Source organism: Patiria miniata, unplaced genomic scaffold, assembly GCF_015706575.1.
Source record: "Patiria miniata isolate m_02_andy unplaced genomic scaffold, ASM1570657v1 HiC_scaffold_3, whole genome shotgun sequence".
NCBI classification, from domain to species: domain Eukaryota; kingdom Metazoa; phylum Echinodermata; class Asteroidea; order Valvatida; family Asterinidae; genus Patiria; species Patiria miniata.
Window position 1 is genome coordinate 33,463,819 of NW_024037069.1, and position 23,954 is coordinate 33,487,772.

Below are 23,954 nucleotides of genomic sequence, written 5' to 3' on the forward strand. Positions count from 1 at the left end.
TTTACTGACTCTAGCCAGCATATTTCTTCAAAATTTCCAGAAACATTCCTCGATATTTCATCAACCTAGTTTGAAGACTCGATTCAATATTTAAACAGGGGTGTGAAATCTCTGCAAAGCTGATTTCATTTTTTTTTTACTTTTTTTTTTTTTTTTTCACAAAAGCATAGGCGATTTCCAAAGACAACTTCGGCTTTTTTGCAACTTTTTCAGCTGCTTTGAGTCATTTTTTATCAGTGGTCACTCACACCCCTGTTTAAAGGAGACTTTTCTTGGGGGGGGGGGGGAGTGTAGAGTGGCAGATTGCGAGAAGACGGAGATTTTAAAAGCGAAATTGGGACACTGATGAAGGAAAAGCGGGATGGTGAACTTAAAAATGGGCATAAAAAAGTAAATTTTACAAGGCAATATTTTCTAATTTTTGCCCATTTTTCATGAGTGCCACATTTCACAAGCATCCTTTTTTCATGAGTGCCCGCTTGTACGTCGCACCAATGTCTGTAATTGTGCTGCCTTGAAGAGCGCCACCTATTCTCTGAAAATTTCTGGTTTGAACAGCGTACCCAACCCCCCCCCCCCCCTTATTATTTTGCGGAGGCCGGGTGTCTGCTGAAAACCCCTGTCTATCTTTCAGCTCGAATGCTTAACAGTAAGCAAAAAAGTTGTGCTTACTATAGCAGAAAATCATGCTGCTGCTTAAGCATTATTTCATGCCGTGATTGTGCTTACAGTTAACGTTGCGCGCGCATGGAGATTTCTATTGCTACGTCACTGATTTAAGCAAAGTTCTCTTCTGAGGTTAAGCCTGCTTTTACTGCGCTTACTGCTTAACGGTCCCTATGAAATAGATGGAGGCTCGGTAAGCACAAAGTCGGCTGTTAAGCAGCACTATGAAAGTGGGCCCTGTCTGGAATAAACGGGGGACCAGTTCACGGTAATCTAAATGATATTATCCCTAAGCAGTGTTGATGTGAGTTTTATTTTTTTATTTTTTTTAATACTTTCTATTTATTTGTAACTATATCTTTTAATGTATTTTTAGATTAAAAAAAATGTTCAACCCTGTTTGATGATATTTTTTTTTATTATTTCTTCAAATAGATCTTCAGATACAAGAATCTTGTAGTGACTCTCTACTTGTCCTGACCTGTGACCACGACAAACACCTGAGCATTGTGGGCTCCACCTTCCATCTAGACAACAATAATGTCTGTCCGCCCGCCGGTGTGGCGCCAGTAGGCAACTGTCTGTTCAGTGCCTCCCAAATTAACACCTACCTCCGAGAACTGGTAATAAGACTGGCCAATCATACATACATGTTAGAAGACTTGGTCCAACTTAAAAGACTAAATTTGGATTTTATTCCCAATAAATATGGAGTTGGTCCATAAAGGCAATTGTCCCGTTTTAGTTTTAGTCAAGTTAGGCCAAAAAAAAAATACTCGGTCTCTGGTCAGCGCGCGCGTCGATTTTAATCATGCGCGTCAACCTTTTTTTTTCTTCAAATTAACACGGAAGCTACAACAGCACCCTCTATTGCTGCACCTCCTCAAATTTTTGTACCAAGGAGCACCAAGGAATGGGGAAATTGCACCAAGGCAAATGATAAAGGGCACCAAGGCAAATTATGGAGGACACCAATGTATAATGAGGACACCAAAAAGGAAAATAGTACCCACCTTGTCTGTACAATACAAGCTTGGAAAAAAAAAAAAAAAAAAAAACCTGCGTCACCGCATCAATTCTGGAACTTCGGTCTGACCAGAGACTGACTATTTTTTTTTTGGCCTTAGAGTCAAGAGTGTTTTTTTTTTATTTCATTCAAAAATGACTTCAGCAATAATGTTGTGCAAGCCCGACCCGAAACCGACCCAACCCGAAACCGACTTCGGGTCGGGTTGGGTCGGTTTTTCCATCATTTCAGTCGGGTCAGGTTGGTTTCGGTTTTGCATTTATGACTTTTAATCGGTTTAAGATTGAGCACAGAAATTAACCGAAGCTGACTGTGAGCCAGCAACCACTTATGTATTCAGTTCTAGTGTGTTCGCTGTTGTTTGTTTCTCTGTGTCTGCATCCAGAAAAGTTTTGGTTTTGATTCGTTTTAGATCCTTCTACCCGGATGTGAGGGTCAGACACGCTGTGAGGTCACTGTCACAGATGACTTGATACGGGATCTTGATCCCTGCCCTACCCATCCAAAATATGTCAAGGTGCACTACAGGTGTCGAGGTAAGTATGGTTGGTCATGTCAGTGTTTTTTGTGGACAGTTGCTCCATTTCTTGTTGACAAGGCAGTTTGAATCTAGATACACTGCTCAATTCATTTATTGTTATTTGTTTACCCTTAAGCTGTAGTGGAGTCCGTCACAAGTCAGATCACAAATCAAATCACATGTCCATCACAGGTCAAACACCGGTCCTTCGCAAGTTGAAGTACAAGTCTGTCACAAGTCAATCACAAGTCTAACCACAAGTCAAATTACAAGTCCATCACAAAGTCAATCACATGTCAATCACAAGTCAATCACAAGCCTATCACAAGTGAAATCACAATTCCAACACAAGTCAAATCACAAGTCTATCACAAGTCAAATCACAAGTCTATCACAAGTCAAATTACAAGTCAAATAATTCAATATCAAATTAAATCACATGTTCATCACAAGTTGAATCACATGTTGACTCACAAGTCAATAAAAACCAATCTCAACTCAAATCACAAGTTCATTACGAGTCTAATCACAAGTCTATCACAAGTCAAATTACAAGTCCATCACAAGTTAAATCACAAGTCATATCACAAGTCAAATCACAAGTCCATCACAAGTTAAACATCAGGCCATCACAAGTCAAATCACAAGTCAGTCACAAGCAAAGCCACCAGTAAACAGGGAATGAACAAGGAAAAAAGGAATATCTTTGTCAAATTTGACTCGCAGTTAACTTGAAGTTGAAAAGCTTGACTTGTGACTGAAGGACCTGGATTGACTTACGACTGACTTGTGATTCGACTCATAAGTCATTGACTATAGTGAAGATTTATCTACAACCCTGGCTCCTCCACAGATACCTACAACGTACACACAGAGACCTGCCAATCCCTCACAGCCAAGCTATCATGCCAGAAACCATTAGGCCTGCCACACATCCGCGTGGATGTCGCAGCGTACGGACGGTTACGGGCAAGCTCAGTATGCTCGGAGAGCACCTTACGTCCAGGGGAGTTATCAGTGACAGACTGTCGCTCGCTCATGACACTGGATATCGTAGCTAGAAGGTATCATTTTGTTATTACACCTCATAAATATGTATGAACTAAAGGCCCTTCTTTCATTGGTTAACCCACCTATCTGGTCTTGTGCACTTCACAACCCTTCAAGTTTTGCAAAATCATTTTTGCCCACAGAGTTAGCACTTCAAATTCCTTAGAGGTAATCTTCTGGGGAGTATCTGTAACACTTCAAATCACTGCACAATGAGTAGACTCTGTGTGACGGTTACTTTAACACTGTTTTAAAGGGTTTTACATATTGCTCTGAATATTGACTTCCAATCAGAAAAAACGGTTAATGTTCCAATGCGATGGACTAAAACTAAGAGGAGCTAACTCTCTGAGGTTACTAACGATATGTATAAACTTCCAGCCAACTCGAAGTACGGGTACTAAGTCAAAGTTGTTAGTAGTACTTCCGATATAAGCCCCAAGACTACCAACCATGCATTCGAGGCGATCATGTTAGTACCAATGAAAACAAGTCTTCAAGACAGACAAATTATACCGTAAACTGCGAATAAAATTGAAATTTTGAAACTTTTTTAATCACTTGAGAATGAATAAAACTAAAGACGTATGAAGTAGTTCTAATCAGCTAATATCTCAATTTTGCAGTTCTCCTTAAACTGAGGTCTAATGCTCGAGTTCATTGTCAGTGGACGGTACACTCTGTTACAGGACATGTTTCAGCCATTGAAATGACGCTTGTAATAAGTTTTACAACTTTTGGAACAAGTGGGCATAATAAACCTTCGATCTCAGCAAACTGCATTGATTTTATTAATTGACGCTTTCAGAATGAAGTGGATCACAACTAGTTAATGCAATTCAGTCGCCAAATATTTTTGTGTTACTTTTTCCACCACAACAGATGTAACGGCTACGCCTCATGTAACGTCACCGCGTCCGATGACGTCTTCGGCGATCCGTGCCAGGGAGTCTTCAAATACCTTGACATCAGTTATCAGTGTTTAGCAAGTGAGTAATGATTCCAAAAGACAATAAGCCATTTGCGAGTAACCTATACCCTTTGGGATTTACATTTGAAAAACGTCTGGTACAATGACTTGCTCAGAATGCTTGGCACATTTTAACTTTGAATTCTCCAGACCAAAGACACTGTTGCTAATCACATGATTCGGGGCAAGCTCTTGCATAGTTACGTAAGAGACGCTCAGCACCAATACATCGTTCACAATGGGTGAGAATGGCACAAAGACACCAGACCATGCCGGAGCTGGGGGTTGCTAGCATAAGGCTTGCCCCGAATCACGTGATATAGTAACAGTCTCTTTGGTTGGGAGAATGCTAGGTTAAAACGTGCAAAGCATTGTATTAAGTCAGCGTTCCAGATTTTATTCAAATTTAACTCGCAAATGGCTTATTTCAATGTACGAGCTCCAAAGTTCTAAACTGACATGACAGAGGCTGTCTGGTCCAGCGTGACTAGTTGAGCACTAATCTTGTTTTTTTTTTTCATGTCGTTCAGATATCACTGAAGCAACAGCAGCCTACCCTCTGACGTATGGTGTGGCCACCTTAACCCCTCCAGTCTTCTGCCCGGCCGTCAACCGCTCCGGGGTTCAGTGGCGAACCACCCAGGATGGCAAGACTGATGTCCAGAGATGCCCTGATGGACAAGATGGTAGGTTGCAATATGTGGGTGCTATGGTGTTTGAAGGATGCGTTGCTGGCTAACTGACTCTTCTCATTGTATAACCGACAGATCCTTGTCATTTGATTGGTGGAACTCACATCACATGACATTCGTTATTGCTCCCATTCACGCCGCGCCTCAAAAAGTACTATCCGCCCATGGGGAATGGGAAATGCTCTTGAAAAGTTAGGATCATTCTTGTTCCATGACGCGGTATTTGTGTGCAAAGGCATGCTGGTGTGCGTGTTCAGCATTGCGCATGGCGCGTATTGTTCCAAAGAGCCAGCGCTACATAGTGCCAGTCCAATTACCATGATTACTGGTTACTGTGGATGGACTAATTATCGCCAGTCCATCACAGGTTACTCCCAAACTAATGCTGGTACCTATTTATACCCCTGGATGGAGAGAGGCTAGTAGGGGTGAAGTGGCTTGCCCAAGGACACAAGATATGACCAAGCAGGTGGATTCGAACCCCTGACCCTCTGATCATGAGTCACAAACATTAACCACTAGGCCACACTCCCCCACAAGACGGTGGTACTTTATGTATTCTATTTTTCATTGTTATTGCACATGGAGTCTGCCCCGTAATACTTAAGTCAACAAGTTCTTTCTCAATGTGTATTCAATCAGGAAAAGATTCAGATAAGTCTATCCCCTCCTTGTAATTGTTGTTTCCTGTTTAGATTTACTTTAGTTTTTCATCTTGAAATTGAAATGCAATACCGTTGCATTCTGTTTAGGGTTAGCTTACTGGCAGTGTGACAAACAGAACCCAGTTCAGTGGTCTGCAATGGGTCCAGATCTCAGCCAGTGCACGTCACCATGGATCAATGATATCTACAGGCAGGTAATTATGATGGCTATTCCAATGTTATGAATGGAAGTTTCATGTCTTTTCAAAATGACTTTTCATTTTTCCAGTCAAACTCTGGGAAAACTTGGGGAATTTGGGATAAAGAAACAACAAATTCAAGGAAAGCTCGGGGAATTTGACAGTGACCCAGAAGGGAAAGGTTTTTGGTCAGTTTGGCGTATGTGCGTCTTGTGCCATGTTCATTGACTAACTGGCTGTGGAAGCTTTTCAGTGTTTATGCAGTGTGAATACCACACACCACTTCACACAATAACAATTGGCTGTGCTACACAATCTGGTCTCGACTTCTCAGCAACCTCTTTAAAGTGAAAATATTTTTTATTCATTGAAATTTTGAAACTCTGAGGGAAATATCAGGGAAAAGCTCACTGAACTTTGTTTCATCAAGTGAACCCTGATCTGCTATCAGCATTGGTTGTTTTCACACACCTGGTTATTAATTCACTGTCTACCCTCAACCTTCTTGTACTTTGTAGCATGGCCTAACTTTTATTTATTATAATGTGAGCCGTCTGATGTAATTTGATTCACGATAGCGACGCCCTTTATGCCTGTTTTGTATTTCAGATTGAAAGTGAATCGGTATCTGCCGGCGTGTTAGCACAATCAGTGCTGAATAACACGGTAGCCAGCTCCACAGTACAGAACCGGTAAAATTTTTAATACATAAAACATTTTTTAAAGCAGTCAAATTATCAAGAAAATATCAATTCTTCTTTGTTAGGTAAACAAAACAGAAGATTTCTTACATGTGTTTGTGGGTTACAACTTAACGGCATATATATATAGGGTCATTTACTTTTCATGCATGTTGTTTATTTCCAATAATAACACCACTCAATATCCAAAGAAGAACGTTCAAAACCTGACCTGTTGAAGTTTGAGCTCAGTGGATATTACCCTTTTTGAGAAAACAGTGAAAAACCATGCACAACCTTTGATCACAAACATGATTTTGCCAATAACACTCATTATTCCAAAAATCTGTCAATTGGCTGATCATTTGAAATCACCTACATTTCTTGATAAATTTCTTCGACATTGCAGTAAGCCAGACGGAGTAATTTCACGGGGTGTTTAGTACCACTATGATCTTTAATCCAAGTAAACTTTTTGATAATATTTTGGTAGGTTTTGGATAAATGCAAATGATCATTCATATATGCCTTTAATCATGCAGTTAAGAATTGATATTGACAAAGGATTTAATCACACTAAAATAAACAAATTAAATAAAAAAATCAAAAAGGTAGTGCTTTTTTAATGAATGAATATTTGATTTAATGAACTTGAGACTCACTCAGCAAGTGAGCTGGGATAAGCATTGCTCAATCAGTTCCATCTGTCTGCAAATCAGTGTTGTAGGTCTCGAGCAGTGTTGTAGGTCTCGAGACCGGTCTCGGTCTCGAGACCGGTCTCGAGATCACTTTTTGCTGGTCTCGGTCTCGGCCTCGGAAGCTGTGGTCTCGGTCTTGGTCTCGGTCTCGGTCCCCTTTGGTCTCGATATTTTGGCTGGTCTCGGGTCGAGACCGGCAATATGTAGCTTTTACAGCTCGATCGATTACTTTGTGTTCACTTCGTTTAGTACCGTTGTTATTTAAAACATTTGCTAGCCCGTAGATCAAGCTTGTTATATATCGCGGTCGGTTTGGACTCGACTGCACATTGGAAAGTCCCCAAAGTACATGTAAAACTGCAGCAGTACCAGTCACTGAACAATTTGGAACAAGTTCGGCATTTATCTGTTGAGTCGGCCACATAAAGCAAAGTATAAACTTGTAACAATTTATGCAATAAGGGTCAACCATTTTCGGGGATTGTGTAGTTTAGCCCACCCCTGTGGGCGTAATCACTTGCATGTTGTATTCTGATAATAAATGAGGTGCTTCAAATTTAATAGTTATATATTCGACCCCACACAATGTTCTCTTTAATTTGGGACAGTATTTTGAAGAAAAAGTAAATTTTTCTACCTGATTTTCCAGCTTTGAACTCACACACTCTTACCAGTTACCACTCACTGTTGCCATGAGAGTGTATGATGAGACCCCATTTTATGGCTGCTCATTTTAAAGTACCCCATTATTCCTCAAAAATTAAAAATCCCGTTCAGAAAAAAATTAAAAATCCATATCTGGCACATTCTGGCTACCACCTCGCAACTTGTGGGTCCACATTCCACATTCTATGACAAAAATTTAAAAATTAATTAAACATTTTCTAGCTCCCATTTTTTAAAATCAAGTACACAAGTCTTGTTAGAAGTTAAGTCCTAAATTTATTTTAGGAAAAAAAAGGCAATGTAAAATTAAAATTGCATCTTTAAATATCCGTTAGAAGTCATAGCTGAAACCAAGGGGGTGACTGTGGAGTTTAGGATCCGATTTCCTATAACAGATGAAACATCTACCTTTAACTTTTTACTTTTGTCACGATTGGTTGTAGACAACATGTCATCAAAGCCCATATTTCTTAAGTGTAACTACTTTTTGCTCAAGTAAGGTGTCATGTATCAATTTGTCAACATTGCCACTGGTCAAAATTTTGGTCTGTATTCTTTGTGAATAGAAAGGTTACATTTTTCAACTATAAATAACGTGTCTTGTTTCTTTAATTTCGACTATTGTTATTTATTATCAGCGGTCTCGGTCTCGGTCTCGGACCATATTGGTCTCAGTCTCGGTCCGCCTTGAAGGGGCTGGTCTCGGTCTCGGTCTCGGTCTCGAATCTTCAGGTCTCGGTCTTGGTCTCGGTCTCGGACTATCCGGTCTCGACTACAACACTGGTCTCGAGACCGGTCTCGGTCTCGGTCTCGGTCTCGAGACCACTTTTTGCCGGTCTCGGTCTCGGTCTCGGGAGCTGTGGTCTCGGTCTTGGTCTCGGTCTCGGTCCCCTTTGGTCTCGATTTTTGGCTGGTCTCGAGTCGAGACCAGCCAAAAAGTGAGGGGGCGGATTCCGCCCCGGCCCCAGTTTTGGATTAAGTAAAGAATCAGTTGAGGGCAAATGTGACTGCAGTGTGATGCTGATAGACATGTCTCTCTTCACTTTCTAGTGAGTGAGGCATAGTCCAACAACCATTGCTCCTTTTCTTATTTCTTGTTTTTATTGTGGGATGGTTTGTTGAAACAAGCACTTTATAGCCATCCTCATTGATTCCAAATACAACTGGGATTAAAATCTTATGAATCAAGATTGAAACAGTATTCTTACCGTCAGATTTTTTGTTTTGAATATGGGGAAAAATTGAACTCTTTTTCCCCAGAAATATTGGTGATTTTTTTCTATTTTTCTTTTCAATTTTTACTTTATTCGTTGAGGCGGGAAAACGTTTTTTTTCCATTATAGTTATTAATGGATATTCATCAATTTGTAGACCGTTAAATTGCTATTAGTGGTGGACAGCTGCATTTTGTGATCTCTTTATTAAAATAGGCACGACTTGGGAATAGAGAATTCAAATTACGTGAAATTTTCAGAGTTACTACTCAATAATATGTTCTTTATCCCAATTATATTTTTTTTTATAAAATGGAGGGTGCCATTTCTTTTTCTTTATCATACTGTCACTTTATTTTTGACTTGTCATGTATTCACCTTTTCATCTGTGATAAACACAAATTGAGCTACTGCCATAGTCACACAAAAATAGAGTCTAATTGCCTGTCTTGTCTCCTTTCTAAATGTCAATTGCATTTGCATGAGTCGAGAAGACTTTTGTTTCCATTAATCGCTAAATGCTGTTTACGGCCATCACAATAAACGATTGAAATATTGGCAATATGTTGTACTTGTAAATTACTAAAATATTCAAGTAAATCGCCCGGCATAGTAGCCGATGCGGGTGATACGCTGGTACAAAACACAGAGAGGCGTGGGTACTGAGCCATGAATCCCAAAAGTACATCTCGCCCACCACATTCAGGTTGTGACAGCGCCCTTCTATTGTGTCGGCCATATTCTCAAATAGGCTAATGGCGATGATGACGGCGGGCAGATTAACAGAAGATAGATCAGGCAAATAGGGTTCATCGATCTTCTATAGTGTATGTAATGGTATTGACGTTATACACAAATAAAGTGGCATTACATTTCAGCCTAAGCCAGGCCTCTCTTGCGACCACCTCTCAATTTTTGGGTCTACATGTACAAGTCTATATTCCATGACTGAAATTTTAAAAAATAAATCAATATTTTCTTGCTCCAATTGTTTTTTGAATCAGGTTTACAAGGAGGTCCAATGTAAAATTAAAGCTGCTTTTAAATATCTGTTAGTAGTCATTGCTGAAACCAAGGGGTGGCTGTGGAGTTTAGGGTCCTGTAACAGTTTAGTTTAGTTCCTATAACAGATGAAACATCCACCTTTAACTTTTTACTTTTCAAATCCACCTTTAACTTTTTACTTTTGTCAAGTTTCAACATTGCAAAAAACTAGTACAAATTGTCGTACTCCTATGAAGTTGGAGTTTCTTCATCAGATTGACACTTTATAGTAGTTAAACAATATTATATTTAAAAAAACATATGTTTTTAAAAAGTGGCAACAATATATGGAGTTCATCAAATTAGGTTTTCCCCTTCTTTAAATTAGGTTGTTTCCCTTTTTTTAAAAATTGATTGGACAATAACAAATTCTGTTGCCATGTTGTAATTTATGGTATGAAGCAAACATGAAGAGCACTCGCATGACACAATTAAGCAGGTACAAGTGATTCCTAACTTTCAATCACTTCCTTCACATCCCCATCAACATCATCATCTCAAGGGCAGACTGTTCAGCTGTAATTAGTGTCTTGTTTTTTTATTTAGATTATTGTTATTTATTGTCCGCGGTCTCGGTCTCGGTCTCGGACCATTTCGGTCTCGGTCTCAGTCCGCCTTGAAGGGGTTGGTCTCGGTCTCGGTCTCGGTCTCGCAACTTCAGGTCTCGGTCTTGGTCTCGGTCTCAGACTATCTGGTCTCGACTACAACACTGCTGCAAATATTGTGGTCCCAGAAAGCTGAGAAGCAGATGATTTAGATTTGTAGTTGTTTCTTGAAGCCTAATGTCTTAATATTATTTTTTTTCCTTCAAAACTCAGCCCCCCCCCCCCCAATATGATACCTTGAACTGCCCTGCTTGAGGCCACAGATTCCAATCCCCTTTCATCAGTCGACATTCTTTCTTCAACTGCAAATTGATTTTTTTTTAACAGAGATGTACAAAAGACAGTTTCTCTGATGAATGACCTACTACAACTCCAAGATAAGCAGCTGACAGGTTTGGCAGAGCAGGAACAACAGTCTACTGTCGAGGCATTTGGGGAGGTAAGTTGGTTTCAAATGCCTCTTATGCACAACCGTGCGAGGGCGCTCTTACTATGACTGTTGACTATATCTTGAAACAGGCTTATCGATAGTAAATGGTCGACAGCAATTTGAAGAAGTGCCAAGGGAACTACAATACAAATTTGTTTAAAACAATCTGTTCAACTGTTTCTTTGCAGTATTTTCTGGACTAAAATGTTGACTTTGATTTAATTTAAGACAAAACAATGAATAGTTTTGGGTGGTAACTTTGAAAAAATTGTTGTCATTAGACTTGATTCGCCAACATAGAAACATTTGAAGACATGATTGTTCAGAGAAATGCATTGTATACTGATGAAATTGAAGGAATAATAGTTTCTTACATGTAATAGTTATACAACATTTGCAAACAAAACTAGCAAACTATTATGAAATACAATGTATCTTACTTGACTGTAAGTGAACAATATCTCAAACATCCTGTGAGAATTGTTGCACTTGGTAATGGTTTATGTCCTTTTCATGAAAAGTGGAATATTTGTATCAATTTGCAACGATAGTCAGCCGACCATCGTTTGAAACAAACTATTTTTTTTTTTCAAATACTGCCCCCAATTTCCAAAATTTAGTTATGTCCACATTTTTAATTGCAATCGGTAACACATCCGTAAAAGGGTGCAAGCAAGCTAGTCTGATTCCCTTACCTAACAATTCCCTAATTGCTCGGTTTCATCTGAAGTAGAGTCAGGGAACCCGACTACAAGAACAGCATGTTTCTCTTGCGACAAGAACAGCATGTTTCTCTTGCTTTGTCCAGCATCTATGAACACAACATTTTTAACAGGTCAATGTAACAATATTTGGTGTAAAATCCATCCATTTCTAAAACTTACAGCAAAAGCAGATGTTGTATACAAGAACAGCATGTTTCTCTTGCTACAAGAACAGCATGTTTCTCTTGCTTTGTCCAGCATCTATGAACACAACATTTTTAACAGGTCAATGTAACAATATTTGGTGTAAAATCCATCCATTTCTAAAAATTACAGCAAAAGCAGATGTTCTTGTACACGTATTACCCTTAAATTTGCCTTACAGTGTGAGATATATGTTGCATTAGCAAATATACAGGGGATTACATTGTAGACAGCACATCAGGTTACAGAATGGGATTGAGTAATGTAGCTGGTCTTGATATGTAAATAATTTATTATGCCACATAACGCCATTTAGTATGATAGCCTAGTTTCATCTTGACTCACGGTTTGTGTAATTGAATGAGGAAAAGTAAAGAGGCCCCTGGCAATGCACTTTTGGGCCAGGCTATATTGCTAATACCTAAAATGCAATCCAATTTAGAATTTTCCAAATGTGATATATCGGTATCACCCTGCTATTTCACAGCTCTGTTGCACGCAACTTGGGCCATAAAAAATAAATTGGATAAAATTCAATTTGAACAAATTGCCCCAATTTGCTTGCATGGTGCATTTTGTGAGCTTTGGGCAGAAATCAATCTTTTTTTGGTTCAAACTTTCCTGAAGGTTTTTAATAAATGTCGTAACTGCCTTCTCCATTTTTGTCTTACAAAACTAAAAGACAAAAATGAAAAAATGCCAGATGACTTCATCTTAAATTGAGGAAGTTTTCAGGTGTTGAAGAAACAATGAAACCAAAAGAATAATTAAGTTTAAAAATAGCTTAAGTTTTGTAATAAAAATATAAACTTTTTTGTTATTGCTAATTTGTTTAGATCCTGGTTGAATTTGGAAGTAATATCTTGGATTCGGACAAACAGAGCACATGGGCATCAGCAGCAACAGTGAGTTAATTTTAACATTATTTCTGGTAAAAACTGAAAAAGTTTAACCCTAACAATCCCCATCCAGTCAAACTCCAACACGAGGGTTTGTTGGAATCTGTTGGAGTGAGGACTGCACTAGTAAACTGATTATGCTTTACATGGGGTCAGGCATACCACCATAATCAGAGTCCAACAGTTTGGGTGTAGAGTTTACCATATGGTGTTGGAATTTGCAAGAGTGAGGAAGGTTCCTAATAAATCACTCAAGGTGGGGTTAATGTTTTATTTTAACACCATGTAATACAACTATTCTCTTTGTCATGTTTGTGAACAGTCATTTTTTTCCTGATATAGACAAAGACACCTTTCATTTTTCTTTTTTCTTTTTTGTCAAAGAAACTTACAGAAAAGTAGCATTTTTAGTTCTTTCTGTCATGTTCTGTTCACATTGATTAAATTGTCTTTCTTCAAGGTTATTTCACCTACCTGCTAGTAAAAGTACATTAAAAAAAAGTCAAATTTGATCAAGCCATCTTGTTTTTCTTTCCTTGCTTTCCCTCATCAGGATGAGGGTTCAGCAGCATCGCAAACACCAGCAACTCCCACCGATGTCACAGAGAATCTGGAGAACACCGGCTTCCTGGTGGCTCAGTATCTCAGCAGAGACAAGACTAATGTTGTTATTCACTCTGAAAATATCGGTGAGGATTTTCTCTCTCTTCTATGAGCTTTGTTAAAATTTTATCCACGACCAATGTTGAGGCCCTAACCTGGGAGTAGTCAAAAGGGTACGTGTGAGGGCAGAGATGGTTAGTGTGATTGATTTTAGGTGCTTTGTGCCGATATTGCAGCATCGAGCTGTGTACTCCCAGGGAGCTGAGAATGTCTTTGGAATGTTTCATTGGCCCGATGATCAGGGGTAATAATATTGTAAAGCACTTTGATCCTAGTTAAAAGTGCTATACAGGGTGGATAAAAAAAAACGAAACCGAGATATTATTGTTAATTGGAGCAGAAGAAGGGCACATGTGAATCAAAGGGAGATATCCTCTGTTAGGTTTGAATCTCCTGTTTAAAATGACACCTGGATTATGTCATTATATTCACGGTTGACTGAGCAGTGACCAATTTTATGAAAGGGTCTATTTAGAGACTTGCGCCACTTTCATGGTGAAACCTCTTTTTTTTCCCCACCTGCCTTGATTGGCAACCATAGCCTTTCACTCTGTGACAAATGACACCACATAAAACTCAATTGAAGTCAAGTGGCGTAATTCTCTAAATAGACCCTTTCAAAAATTGGTCACTGCTCAGTCAACCGTGAATGTAATGACATGATCAGGGTGTCATTTTAAAGAGGAGATTCAACCCTAACAGAGGATATCTCCCTTTGATTCACATGTGCCCTACTTCTGTTCACATTAGCAATAATATCTCGGTTTCGGTTTTTTTTATCAACCAGGCCTGTATGAGTATCCATTATTACATTATTATTCTCATTGTGTCGATTAGTTTTTTTGTATTGAACAAGACTTCTTAACCTCTTATCTCTCAATGTTCACTTGTCCATCAGTGATGACTGTGGAGGCAATAGCCAGTGAGAACGCAGGCAAAGCTGTCTTCTTCCAAGACACGCGGACGACAGAGGATGGAACCACTGATACGCTGAATACCATCACCCTACCACCGTCTGCTACACAGACCACAGGCAACATGGGTACTATGAACTGCAGTTCTTTTCTGGTTATGAAACTAAGGTTACTGAGAGTTGAGAGTAAATGAGTGTTGTAATGGCTGACGAAAACTTGAAGGCAATTTTTCTCTCGGATCCGCTGATTTCCTCGTTTTTAACTTCTTGTGAATGCCATTACAACTTGAAAAACGCTGCACACAGTCTTGTGTGATTTGGATTTTTTTTCCTTCAAAATTCCCAGTTGCATGCCTGGAAAAAGCCTGAGAAACAGTTAGAGAAACGATACTTGAGAAGTTTGCAGTATTGGAGGGCGGAGGAAAATCCCCCAAAATATTCAAATTTTTAGTTTTTGTCACACCGTGAGAAGTTTCTTTTCCAAGGCAAATTCTCGGTATGAGACAAAGAAAAGGCAAATTCTCGAGATGAGACAAAGAAGTATCGTTCATTCTGGATTTACATTTCAGGTTCTGCTCAGGTAGTCTTCCTCGTCTACAAAACTCTAGGGGAGTACCTGACCGACACCGCAATCGATGGCATGGAAGCGATAAGCAGGTACAGTCAGAATATCTCTAAATCTATGGTTTATTAAGGGAATGTATGATTGGCTTTTGCTGTAATTTTCGGAAATGAACTATTTGAGGGGTTAGTACATGTATAATAGATTAAATATTGTTACACTGACATGTTTGAAGTTTTGTGTTCAAAAATGCTGGAAAAACCAAGAAAAACAAAAATGTTCAAGTAGTCTGGTTCCCTGACTCCACTAATGATGAAATGGATCAATTTATAGATGCTGGAAAATTGTAAATTAAGGGAACCAGTCTAGCTGGCCTGCACCCATTCATGAACATGTAGCCAATAGCAAACTAAATTTGGACTGAAAAAAATGGTAAATTTGGAGCAGTACTTGAATAATAGTTAGGTTTTTCCAACGGTGGTCGACCGACCACTGTTAGAAATTTATACAAAATACCACTTTTCTTGAAAATAACTTCACACCAGGTGCCAAAATTTTACAGGATGCTTTAGACTGGCATTTATCACCATCCTAGTAAGGTATTTCGTAAAAATGTGTTAGTTTTGTTTTTCGATGTTTGCAAATGTTGAATATTCCCTTTAATAGATTCATCAAAACACAATGCCATACAATGTATCCCATAACATGTGCAAATAATCAAAATGCTTGTTTTCTGCTTCGTGTAAAGTCTACCTTGTGTAGTTGTAATTAAGTGTATTCTTAACTTGATGACAGGTCTGTGAATGACACTGACTATGACTTTAGCAATGAGACGGATGAGTCGCTTGGTCTGCAGCTAAATTCTGCTGTCATGTCTGCCTCCGCTAGAAAACAAGAGAAAGACGTCGAGACATTTGAGAATGATGAGGAAGTACTGCTGACTATCAAACATACCCTGGTAGGTGTCGGGGCCTGATCGTTTGAATTACCAAACAGTGCTTTATTCTTCCTTTTTGTTAACCCTAACCCTGCCAGATGCAGCACAGTGCATCAGGTGTAAATGTCTGTGGGACCTTGCTGCATTGAGCCATCAACACCAGTGCATAAACGGCCACTTCTGAGACAATGAGAGCTAGTCCCATAGAACAATGCCACAGTTGTATCCTGCTGCATTCGGTGACCACAGACTCTGAGGCAGTTTGGCCTTGAGACTTTTGACCTGATGGATCTTGCTGCACCGTTCAGGCTTGTCATTTTGATATTTTGACAAGTGTCGCATGTTGCTGTGTTCAGCAGGGTTTCTAGCCAAAATACCGGGGGGGGGGGGGGGGGAGGTTAAGGATAAAGAAGATCTCGTTGATTAACAGCTTTTTCAATCAATTTAATAATTTGGGATTCAGATGTGACATTTTTTATTTTTGTGAAAATCAGGGTTTACAAAATTGTCCTGGTTTAATTTTGCTTTATTTTAGTCCAACATAACTGGAAACGTGAGCTGTGTCTTCTGGAATTCCTCCAAAAGGTAGATCTTCAATACTCAGCAAAGGCTATTTTTAAATGCTTGCCACCTTAGGTCAGGATGGTGAAACTTGTAATGCATTCATGCCTGTGATACTACATTGAGCTGATTTGTATCTGTATTAGAAGAAACTGGGTACAATTGATGGGATGGTTGGTTCGAGGTTTTGCGTTTGATTGGGTTTAGGGTCAGGCTGAGTCAGGTGCATAAATCCAGAGAAAATCTTTGGTTTTATGCGAGAATTGATCCCTGGGATTTGACAGGTTTTGGGTGGTTTTTTTTAAACTTTTTTTTACGCAGTTCACTGCTACAATATTGCTGTTAAAATTGTGTATCCTGTGAAAGTGAATTATCATTTATTTATTTCTGGTAATGAAACCAAGGATTTCTCAAAAGTGCCCCAGGCACTGTAGCTCGCAAGCCTGAAGAAACCTGTAGAGAGAAGACAATGAGAAGAAATTATAGTGGTCAAAGTAATGGGCTAAATTTAGGCATCAGCAGGTCTTTTTTTGTAGTGGGTTTTGACGATATGTCGCCCTGATAGTTTGAATCAAGTTGAAATCTTTGATCTTTTTTCACAGTTTGGGGGGAAACGGTGCCTGGTCGGACAAAGGCTGTCGACTGGTTTCCAGTAACCAGACCCACAGTGCCTGTGCATGCAATCATCTCACAAACTTTGCTATTCTCATGGACGTCACTGGTACCCACACCAAGGTATGTATTAAACACGACTTAAAAAAAGGGGGGGGGGTTTAGATTGTTTGTTTTTGTGTGTGTGATTTAAAGATATGCATTAACGTGATGCAAATTTTAATTTAATTTTTGAAGATGGGTTTTTTTCTCCTCATGAACATTCATTTGAACTAGCCGGCTGATAGTGGTAGATGTTTTTTGGTTGAGTGTTAACTCAGACTTCTGTACAAGTAACCAGGAGATTTGGGGTTCATATCCCAACTGAGTATTAAAGCTTATGACTTTTTTTGTTAAGTTCTGGAAGCACTGAGCAGACTAGTTCTTTACAACGTTGATTTTATTATTATTTTTTTCCAAACATCACAATTACAGTATAGTGATGATCATTTAAAATTAATGGAATATACGGCAATAAGATGATGTTAGGGCCCGTCTCACTTCATATCCAAGATGAGTTCCGGACAAGTTCCGGACATTGTATCGGTATAATTTGCAGGATTCTGAACAACTTCCCCGCAATCTTCCCGCAATGAAGTTATCAGTATTGGTGAGTCAAACAGTTGCTAATGAAAATCTCCCGGAACAGGTCCTGACAAAGTGAATGATTCTACCCGCAACTTGTCCGGAACTCGTCCCAGATATGAATTGAGATGGGCCCTTACGTTAGTCAACGTAAAAGTCAAGATAAAATATCTTGGTGTCATCATTAATTATCAGAAATATTTGCCTTTCTTTCTTTGTATTAGATTCCAGTGATCCACGAGAAAGTACTGACAGTTTTAACGTTTGTTGGCTGCTCCATTTCGATCGTCTGTCTGTTCATATCTATCTTCGCATTCACATTTTTCAGGTAAGTAAGTTTCTTCTATTTTGTTGAATTCTTACATCAGGGGATTTCAAGATATTATACCATTTTATTTCATGAGGTTGACTGTAGTGAGAAAATGTTGCGAGAATAAAAAGGTGAAAATTCAGCTCACAACTTCGTGCTACTAAAGGCATGTGCACTATTAAGGAACTTTAGGGTTTGTTTCATATGCAACCAAGTAAGTTTCTCAAGAACTTTTCTCACGAGTAAACAGTGAAAATAATTTGAGAAGATAACTGTAGATGTCCAAATCACATTTCAGAAATGTGGTGAAATTTTGAATTAAGTTTCCTTACAGATCATTCAAATTAAAGATAACAAGAAATCTCGTTTCCATAGCAGTAAATCATATTTTTAAAAAATGTTAAATTTTGGAAGCGTGGTGTTTTTATATGAAACCAAAATATGTAATCCAATGTTGTGAGCACTTTCAGTGATATGAATTGTTTTTGTACTTTTTTAACTTCCAGAAACATTTGGAGTTTACGAGTGACAATCCATCGCAATCTGTGCCTCATGCTACTACTTGCCAATGCGCTGTTCATAGCCGGTGTGGAACAAACACAAATAAAGGTAATGGAAAGCTTAACTTCATTCATGGAAGCTGAAGCTTGTGGTGGAGGTGTCCAACAAAACAAAACAAGACAACAACACCAATTCAAACTGGAAACAGTTCGATTAAAAATAACAATTTGAGCAAGTATTCATAAGATGGAATTTGCGTTGGGGTGATGTAAATTCAATATTGAGTTTTTTGCCCTTCACCGACATATTTTTATAAAGATTGTATACTCAGTGTTTCCCCCAAGTGAGTGTGAGAAAAAATAACTCTGGTGGGACTCGACCCCAGCAAGCTCGGTGGTCGATTGGTACGACATCTGCGCTAGTAAGCAGGAGGTCGTGGGTTCGAGTCTCACCCGAGTATTTTTTTTCTCATAATCAATTGGGGGCAACACTGAGTATACAGTGTTTATAAAATACGTTGGTGAAAGGCAAACCCGATATCGAATTTGAGTAAGCTTTGTCTTTTCTTCTTGCAGTGAATCCAATTTTATTTGTATTCTTGCAATCTGAATAATTTAGGTAAAATCACAAATAACAGCTGTAAATGAGGTTATCAACGAAAGGTGTTTTTCCTTTTCTTTAGATACTGTGTTCAGTTATTGCTGGCCTGTTGCATTACTCCTTCCTGTCGGCCTTTGTGTGGATGTCGTTAGAAGCCGTTCAGTTCTACATTATGCTAGTCCATGTGTTCTCTACTCACTCCAGACACTGGCCGTACTACTTAGCTGGATATGGTAAGTTGGCCTGAAGGTTTGAAAGGATGTTCTATCGCTGATTTCGCTTTTTATGTATTTTTTTTTACAATAGAGTGCTTCTTTTTCCGACAACCCAAGTGTAACTCTGCATCAATAAGCCAACTGTTTGAAGTGTGTGGAATAGCTGGAAAGTGTCATTTTCTAACATTATTTTTTTTCTTCAAATACACTGACTATTATAATCATTTAAAAGTTGAACAAAGAAATTGACTGGAGCAGGGTTTGAACCTGCAAGCTCCAGATTGCCGTTCCGGTGCTCTACCAACTGAGCTATCCAGCCCTGTGTGGATTCCCCATTTTGTCAATGTCTTTGTTTAAGGGGTGCTAGTCAGAAGCCGGTTTTATGTAAACCTACATGTAAGCTGAAGTATTTTTTATGTTGTTAGGTATTCCAGCAATTGTTGTCGGTGTTTCTGCAGGCGTCAACTACACTGGCTATGGGACAGACAGATAGTAAGTCAGTGGGATTTACTTATTTAAAATAGTCAGTAAGGTCGTGCTACTACAGTGCCAAAGTCAATTAATTTGACCTTTTTTTAAAGTTTGGCATGGCTATAGCATGGAGTTTAGAACCATTTGGCTCGGCGATGTGAGCTCGGCACTGCACCATCCATTGGCTCGACAGGTTCCAAATGGCAGGGGCACGGCACTGTTCCAAACGTTGTACCATTGCCGTGCTATTGCCGTGCTGAACTTAATTTAACTTGAAGTTGTAGCGAACCCTTACAATGCGCCCTGAAAATGGGCACATAATGCTTATTTCTTTGCATAACTGCCGTTTTTGAAGAGCACCCCCTATTTCGGAAGATGGTACCAGCCCATCAGCCACCCCCCCCCCCCCCTCCCCCCGGCCCATTAATCCAAATGTGTTAAGGATCAACTATTACATTCAGCATTTAGAGCAACGATATACAGTGCTGTAGACGAGCTATTGCCACTCTGATTTCAATAAGTTTGGTGCAGCAGTAGCACCGCGTCTAGAACGGGCCTCAGTCAGTCAGTCAATGTTCAATCAGTCAGAGGACAAGGCTTGCCCTTCTACCAAACCAATGTGTCCAAGTAGGATGAACTGAAGTTATTGTTCTTACACATAGCCCATTAAGTTTCTCATAACTCATGTGTCATTCATTCATGTATTATTTTCTTTAGTTGCTGGTTGTCGACGGATAACTACTTCATCTGGAGTTTTACAGGCCCAGTGGCTGCGATCATTGCAGTAAGTTAATGTGAATTCACAAAATCCAGATTTAAACAAATACAATGGTAAATCTTCTCTGGCCCCTGCAAGAATTGTAGGTGTGCTTCACATTCACACAAGTATTCAGTGCACAACATGTCATCAGTTTCCACAATACAGATTAACAAAAAAGGATTGTGAAGTAATTTTGAGTTTTGGGATGGTAATTTTGCCGGTAGGACTTTTCAGGGCATAGGCTGAACTGTTCGGATTTTAAAGTTATTTTTCTGTACAAATCTGGTATCAAGGACCTGGAGCATCCAAAAATATGGTTTTCTATTTTTTGGTAAATTAAGATGTTCATTTGTTTTCCATTGCCTGAACCTGCCTGAACCAAAGCAAAAATAGTTTTCCAAATTGAAATGATTTGTTACAAAACAGTTAGAAATTAATGTTTTGACTCTTGATATTGATATAAACAACAGTCAGAGAACAACCAATATCTTTCTATTCTAGCCTAGTATTGCTTTTTAAAAATGTCTTGAATTATATATCTGACATGCATTATTCCTCGTACAGGTGAACGTTGTGCTACTGATTGTATCACTTCGCATCGCCTACTCCTCTCGATCATCTATCAATAAAGGAATCGCTCAGAACGACATCAGGTTGGTAATAAATTCCTTAAATTTCTCGCTTTAAAGGTAGAGTAGATCGTTGGCATTTAGACATTTGTTTCGTTTGAAGCAGAAAAAGTGCTCAAAATCTAAAGATGGGTGCCTAACAACTAACCTGATCATGTTTTAGCTCTGTGAGTGTTGTATATTCCGAGAACAGTATTCTAGGACCTCGATATTCATTGAAAAGTGGCTGAATCAGATTTTGAATTGTGCACGAAGTCAGCATCCGGAATTCATTCTCAGTCGATTGAAGCCAGGTGATGTCAAGCGTGTACATGCATTGTGTTAAATGATTATTTTGTCTTCTGCCTTAGGCCCTGGATCAAGGGGGCCATGACGCTTCTATTCCTTCTCGGCATCACATGGGGCATCGGATTCTTCTTCATTAATCAACAGTCGCTGGTCGTAGCTTACATCTTCACCATACTCAATTCCTTACAGGTAAAAACACCTCGTTTCCCAGAATAACACCACTCACAATCCAAAGAAGAAGAAAGTTTCAGTGGATACTACACTTTTTGAGAAAACAGTGAAACATCATGCACAACCTTTTCGACCGTGAAACATGATTGCATCCATAGCACTCTCTATTTCCAAAGATCTGTCAATTGACTGATTGTTGGAAATCACCTACATTTCATGATTTCTACTATTAAAATGGCAGCAAGCCAGACAGAATAATATCACGAGGTGTTTAGTACCAGTACGATCTAAAATTGAATCCAAGTAAGCTTTTTGATAATAATTTGGTAGGTTACTTTTGGGATAAATGCAAATGATCCTATGTGCCTTTAAAAAACAAGACTGGGCTTGTCAGTCAAAAACTGAGTCATTTAGACCACAGTAGCCTCGTGGAGTATTTTCATCAGAAATTCACCTTCAAATGGTTACCTTTTTTTTGCAGGGTCTGTTCATTTTCGTCTTCTACTGCCTCGGCAACGAGCGAGTGAATTCCGAGATGCGGAAGTTTGTGCATCGTCAAAGATGGCTGCCAGCTTGCATCAGGGACCGGTACGGGAGGAACTCTGCTTCAAATCAAAGCTGGGTAGGTCATCTCAATTTCTTTTTATTTGATTTGTTGCCAAATCAGTGGCAATTTCACTTTCTCTAAAAATAAAGCATGTCTTTTGAATGCTGGGTTTTATTTCACTAACATAACTTTATCAGCATTAAATGCATTATATGCGTTCACTCTGTCAGTGCTGTCAAAAAACTTGTGAGAAAAAGTTCAGTGGTTTGCTTGGGTGGGACTCGAACCCACAACTATCCGTTTGCTTGTGCCGACGTGTTAACCACTCGACCACACAGCTGTGTTGTTGAAGGACAGGGCAATCTTAAAAGTTATGCCAACAAAAATGGATTTTGCCGGTTCAAGGGTCAACAGTACGATAAATATGAAGCAGGTTATTAAAAACTAAGCTGTGGAAGGCTGAGTTTTAGAAAACTGTGAAAATGCGTCTTCGTTTTTTTCTCGACGCTAGGCTAGGTTTCCGTTAAAAGCCCGCCCTTCCAAAAATGTTCACCAATACGTTTTGATGTGTGCCCTCTTTAATGTTTTCCTGATGCAGAATTTATCAATTCTAGTTTCTTCTTGTATTCCTCTAGAGTCAGAAAGGTGCAACTATCAGACGTCAACAGGCTTGTCGCCCTGAAGTCTACCACAGTAAGTTCAAGGGGTTAACCTGGCATTTTATTTCAGTCAGTCAAAACGTAGTTTTTCATTGAAGCTTACCAATCATGATCTCTCTCATACCACAGAAACAGACACTTCTGCCATGACTACCTTGAACACGCTGAGCGAGGGCGATATAACAGAAACGACAAAAGACAAGTACGCAAACCCTGCCATCGACGTGAAACTGGTGGACGACAACGACCAAGACAACAGCAGTCAGACCGCCAACATGGAGTACGGCACCACCAACATGGCGTATGACACCAGCAGCCTGGCCGAAACGTGCAGCACAGTTGCCGAGGGAACCAACATAGCGGACGGTAGCCATAGCGGGCGTTCTTGGTTGCATAACAATGCCATTAACACAATCGTGGCCGAAAACAAGACGAAAAGTGACCACCAGTACCCGCCAGTTGATTACGACTAGGGAAAAATACACGGACTAAACATACGTGTACATGTACACTGCCAACTTTCCATAGAAAGATAAAGAGTTTGGATATCATTCTTCTAGTTCTTCGTACATTTTTGCCCCTTAAGTATTTCAACAAAACAAGCATGGCCAACAAGTAGACATTTGTATTTTCGGCAGAAATTGGTTAAAGGTTATTTAAGAATTTGGTGGAAGCATAAATGATGTGTTATCAAATTAAAATAATTAATATTTTACTAGAACTACTCACCAAAGCAATAGTTTTACACATTTTAGTGACTTTTAATTTCATTAGACCTATTTAGAAGATAAACACTCTCAAAAACAAGATTGATAAGCTATATTTCACATACTTTAGCTTTAAGACAATTTATTTCTCACAATCATAGCTTGCATACAATTACTTACTAAAATTCTTGCATTTATAAAAAAAATTGTGGATTGCTAATCTCCTTAAGGAATAATTACATGTATGTGATCATATTTCAACAATTATTTTGTTTTTATTTAAATAAAAATGCAAGGTTAACCCCTTACAT

The 23,954-nt window shown here is 39.1% G+C and overlaps 1 protein-coding gene across 1 annotated transcript in view; it reads left to right on the forward strand.

The window, feature by feature from the left end:
* Positions 1 to 23,954, forward strand: part of LOC119737768 (adhesion G protein-coupled receptor L2-like) — a 42,922-nt gene extending 18,968 nt beyond the window's left edge. Inside the window, exons 3-27 of the mRNA XM_038212357.1 lie at positions 1,102 to 1,289; positions 2,106 to 2,229; positions 3,067 to 3,277; positions 4,146 to 4,252; positions 4,764 to 4,919; positions 5,678 to 5,784; positions 6,379 to 6,461; positions 11,004 to 11,115; positions 12,851 to 12,919; positions 13,467 to 13,602; positions 14,475 to 14,618; positions 15,059 to 15,146; positions 15,847 to 16,009; positions 16,524 to 16,573; positions 17,152 to 17,284; positions 18,010 to 18,113; positions 18,602 to 18,704; positions 19,279 to 19,429; positions 19,837 to 19,903; positions 20,600 to 20,666; positions 21,207 to 21,295; positions 21,622 to 21,748; positions 22,212 to 22,352; positions 22,913 to 22,970; positions 23,066 to 23,954. Coding sequence (XP_038068285.1) covers positions 1,102 to 1,289; positions 2,106 to 2,229; positions 3,067 to 3,277; positions 4,146 to 4,252; positions 4,764 to 4,919; positions 5,678 to 5,784; positions 6,379 to 6,461; positions 11,004 to 11,115; positions 12,851 to 12,919; positions 13,467 to 13,602; positions 14,475 to 14,618; positions 15,059 to 15,146; positions 15,847 to 16,009; positions 16,524 to 16,573; positions 17,152 to 17,284; positions 18,010 to 18,113; positions 18,602 to 18,704; positions 19,279 to 19,429; positions 19,837 to 19,903; positions 20,600 to 20,666; positions 21,207 to 21,295; positions 21,622 to 21,748; positions 22,212 to 22,352; positions 22,913 to 22,970; positions 23,066 to 23,409 — 3,122 coding nt within the window. The 3' untranslated portion in view covers positions 23,410 to 23,954. The remainder of the gene's footprint in view (positions 1 to 1,101; positions 1,290 to 2,105; positions 2,230 to 3,066; positions 3,278 to 4,145; positions 4,253 to 4,763; positions 4,920 to 5,677; positions 5,785 to 6,378; positions 6,462 to 11,003; positions 11,116 to 12,850; positions 12,920 to 13,466; positions 13,603 to 14,474; positions 14,619 to 15,058; positions 15,147 to 15,846; positions 16,010 to 16,523; positions 16,574 to 17,151; positions 17,285 to 18,009; positions 18,114 to 18,601; positions 18,705 to 19,278; positions 19,430 to 19,836; positions 19,904 to 20,599; positions 20,667 to 21,206; positions 21,296 to 21,621; positions 21,749 to 22,211; positions 22,353 to 22,912; positions 22,971 to 23,065) is intronic.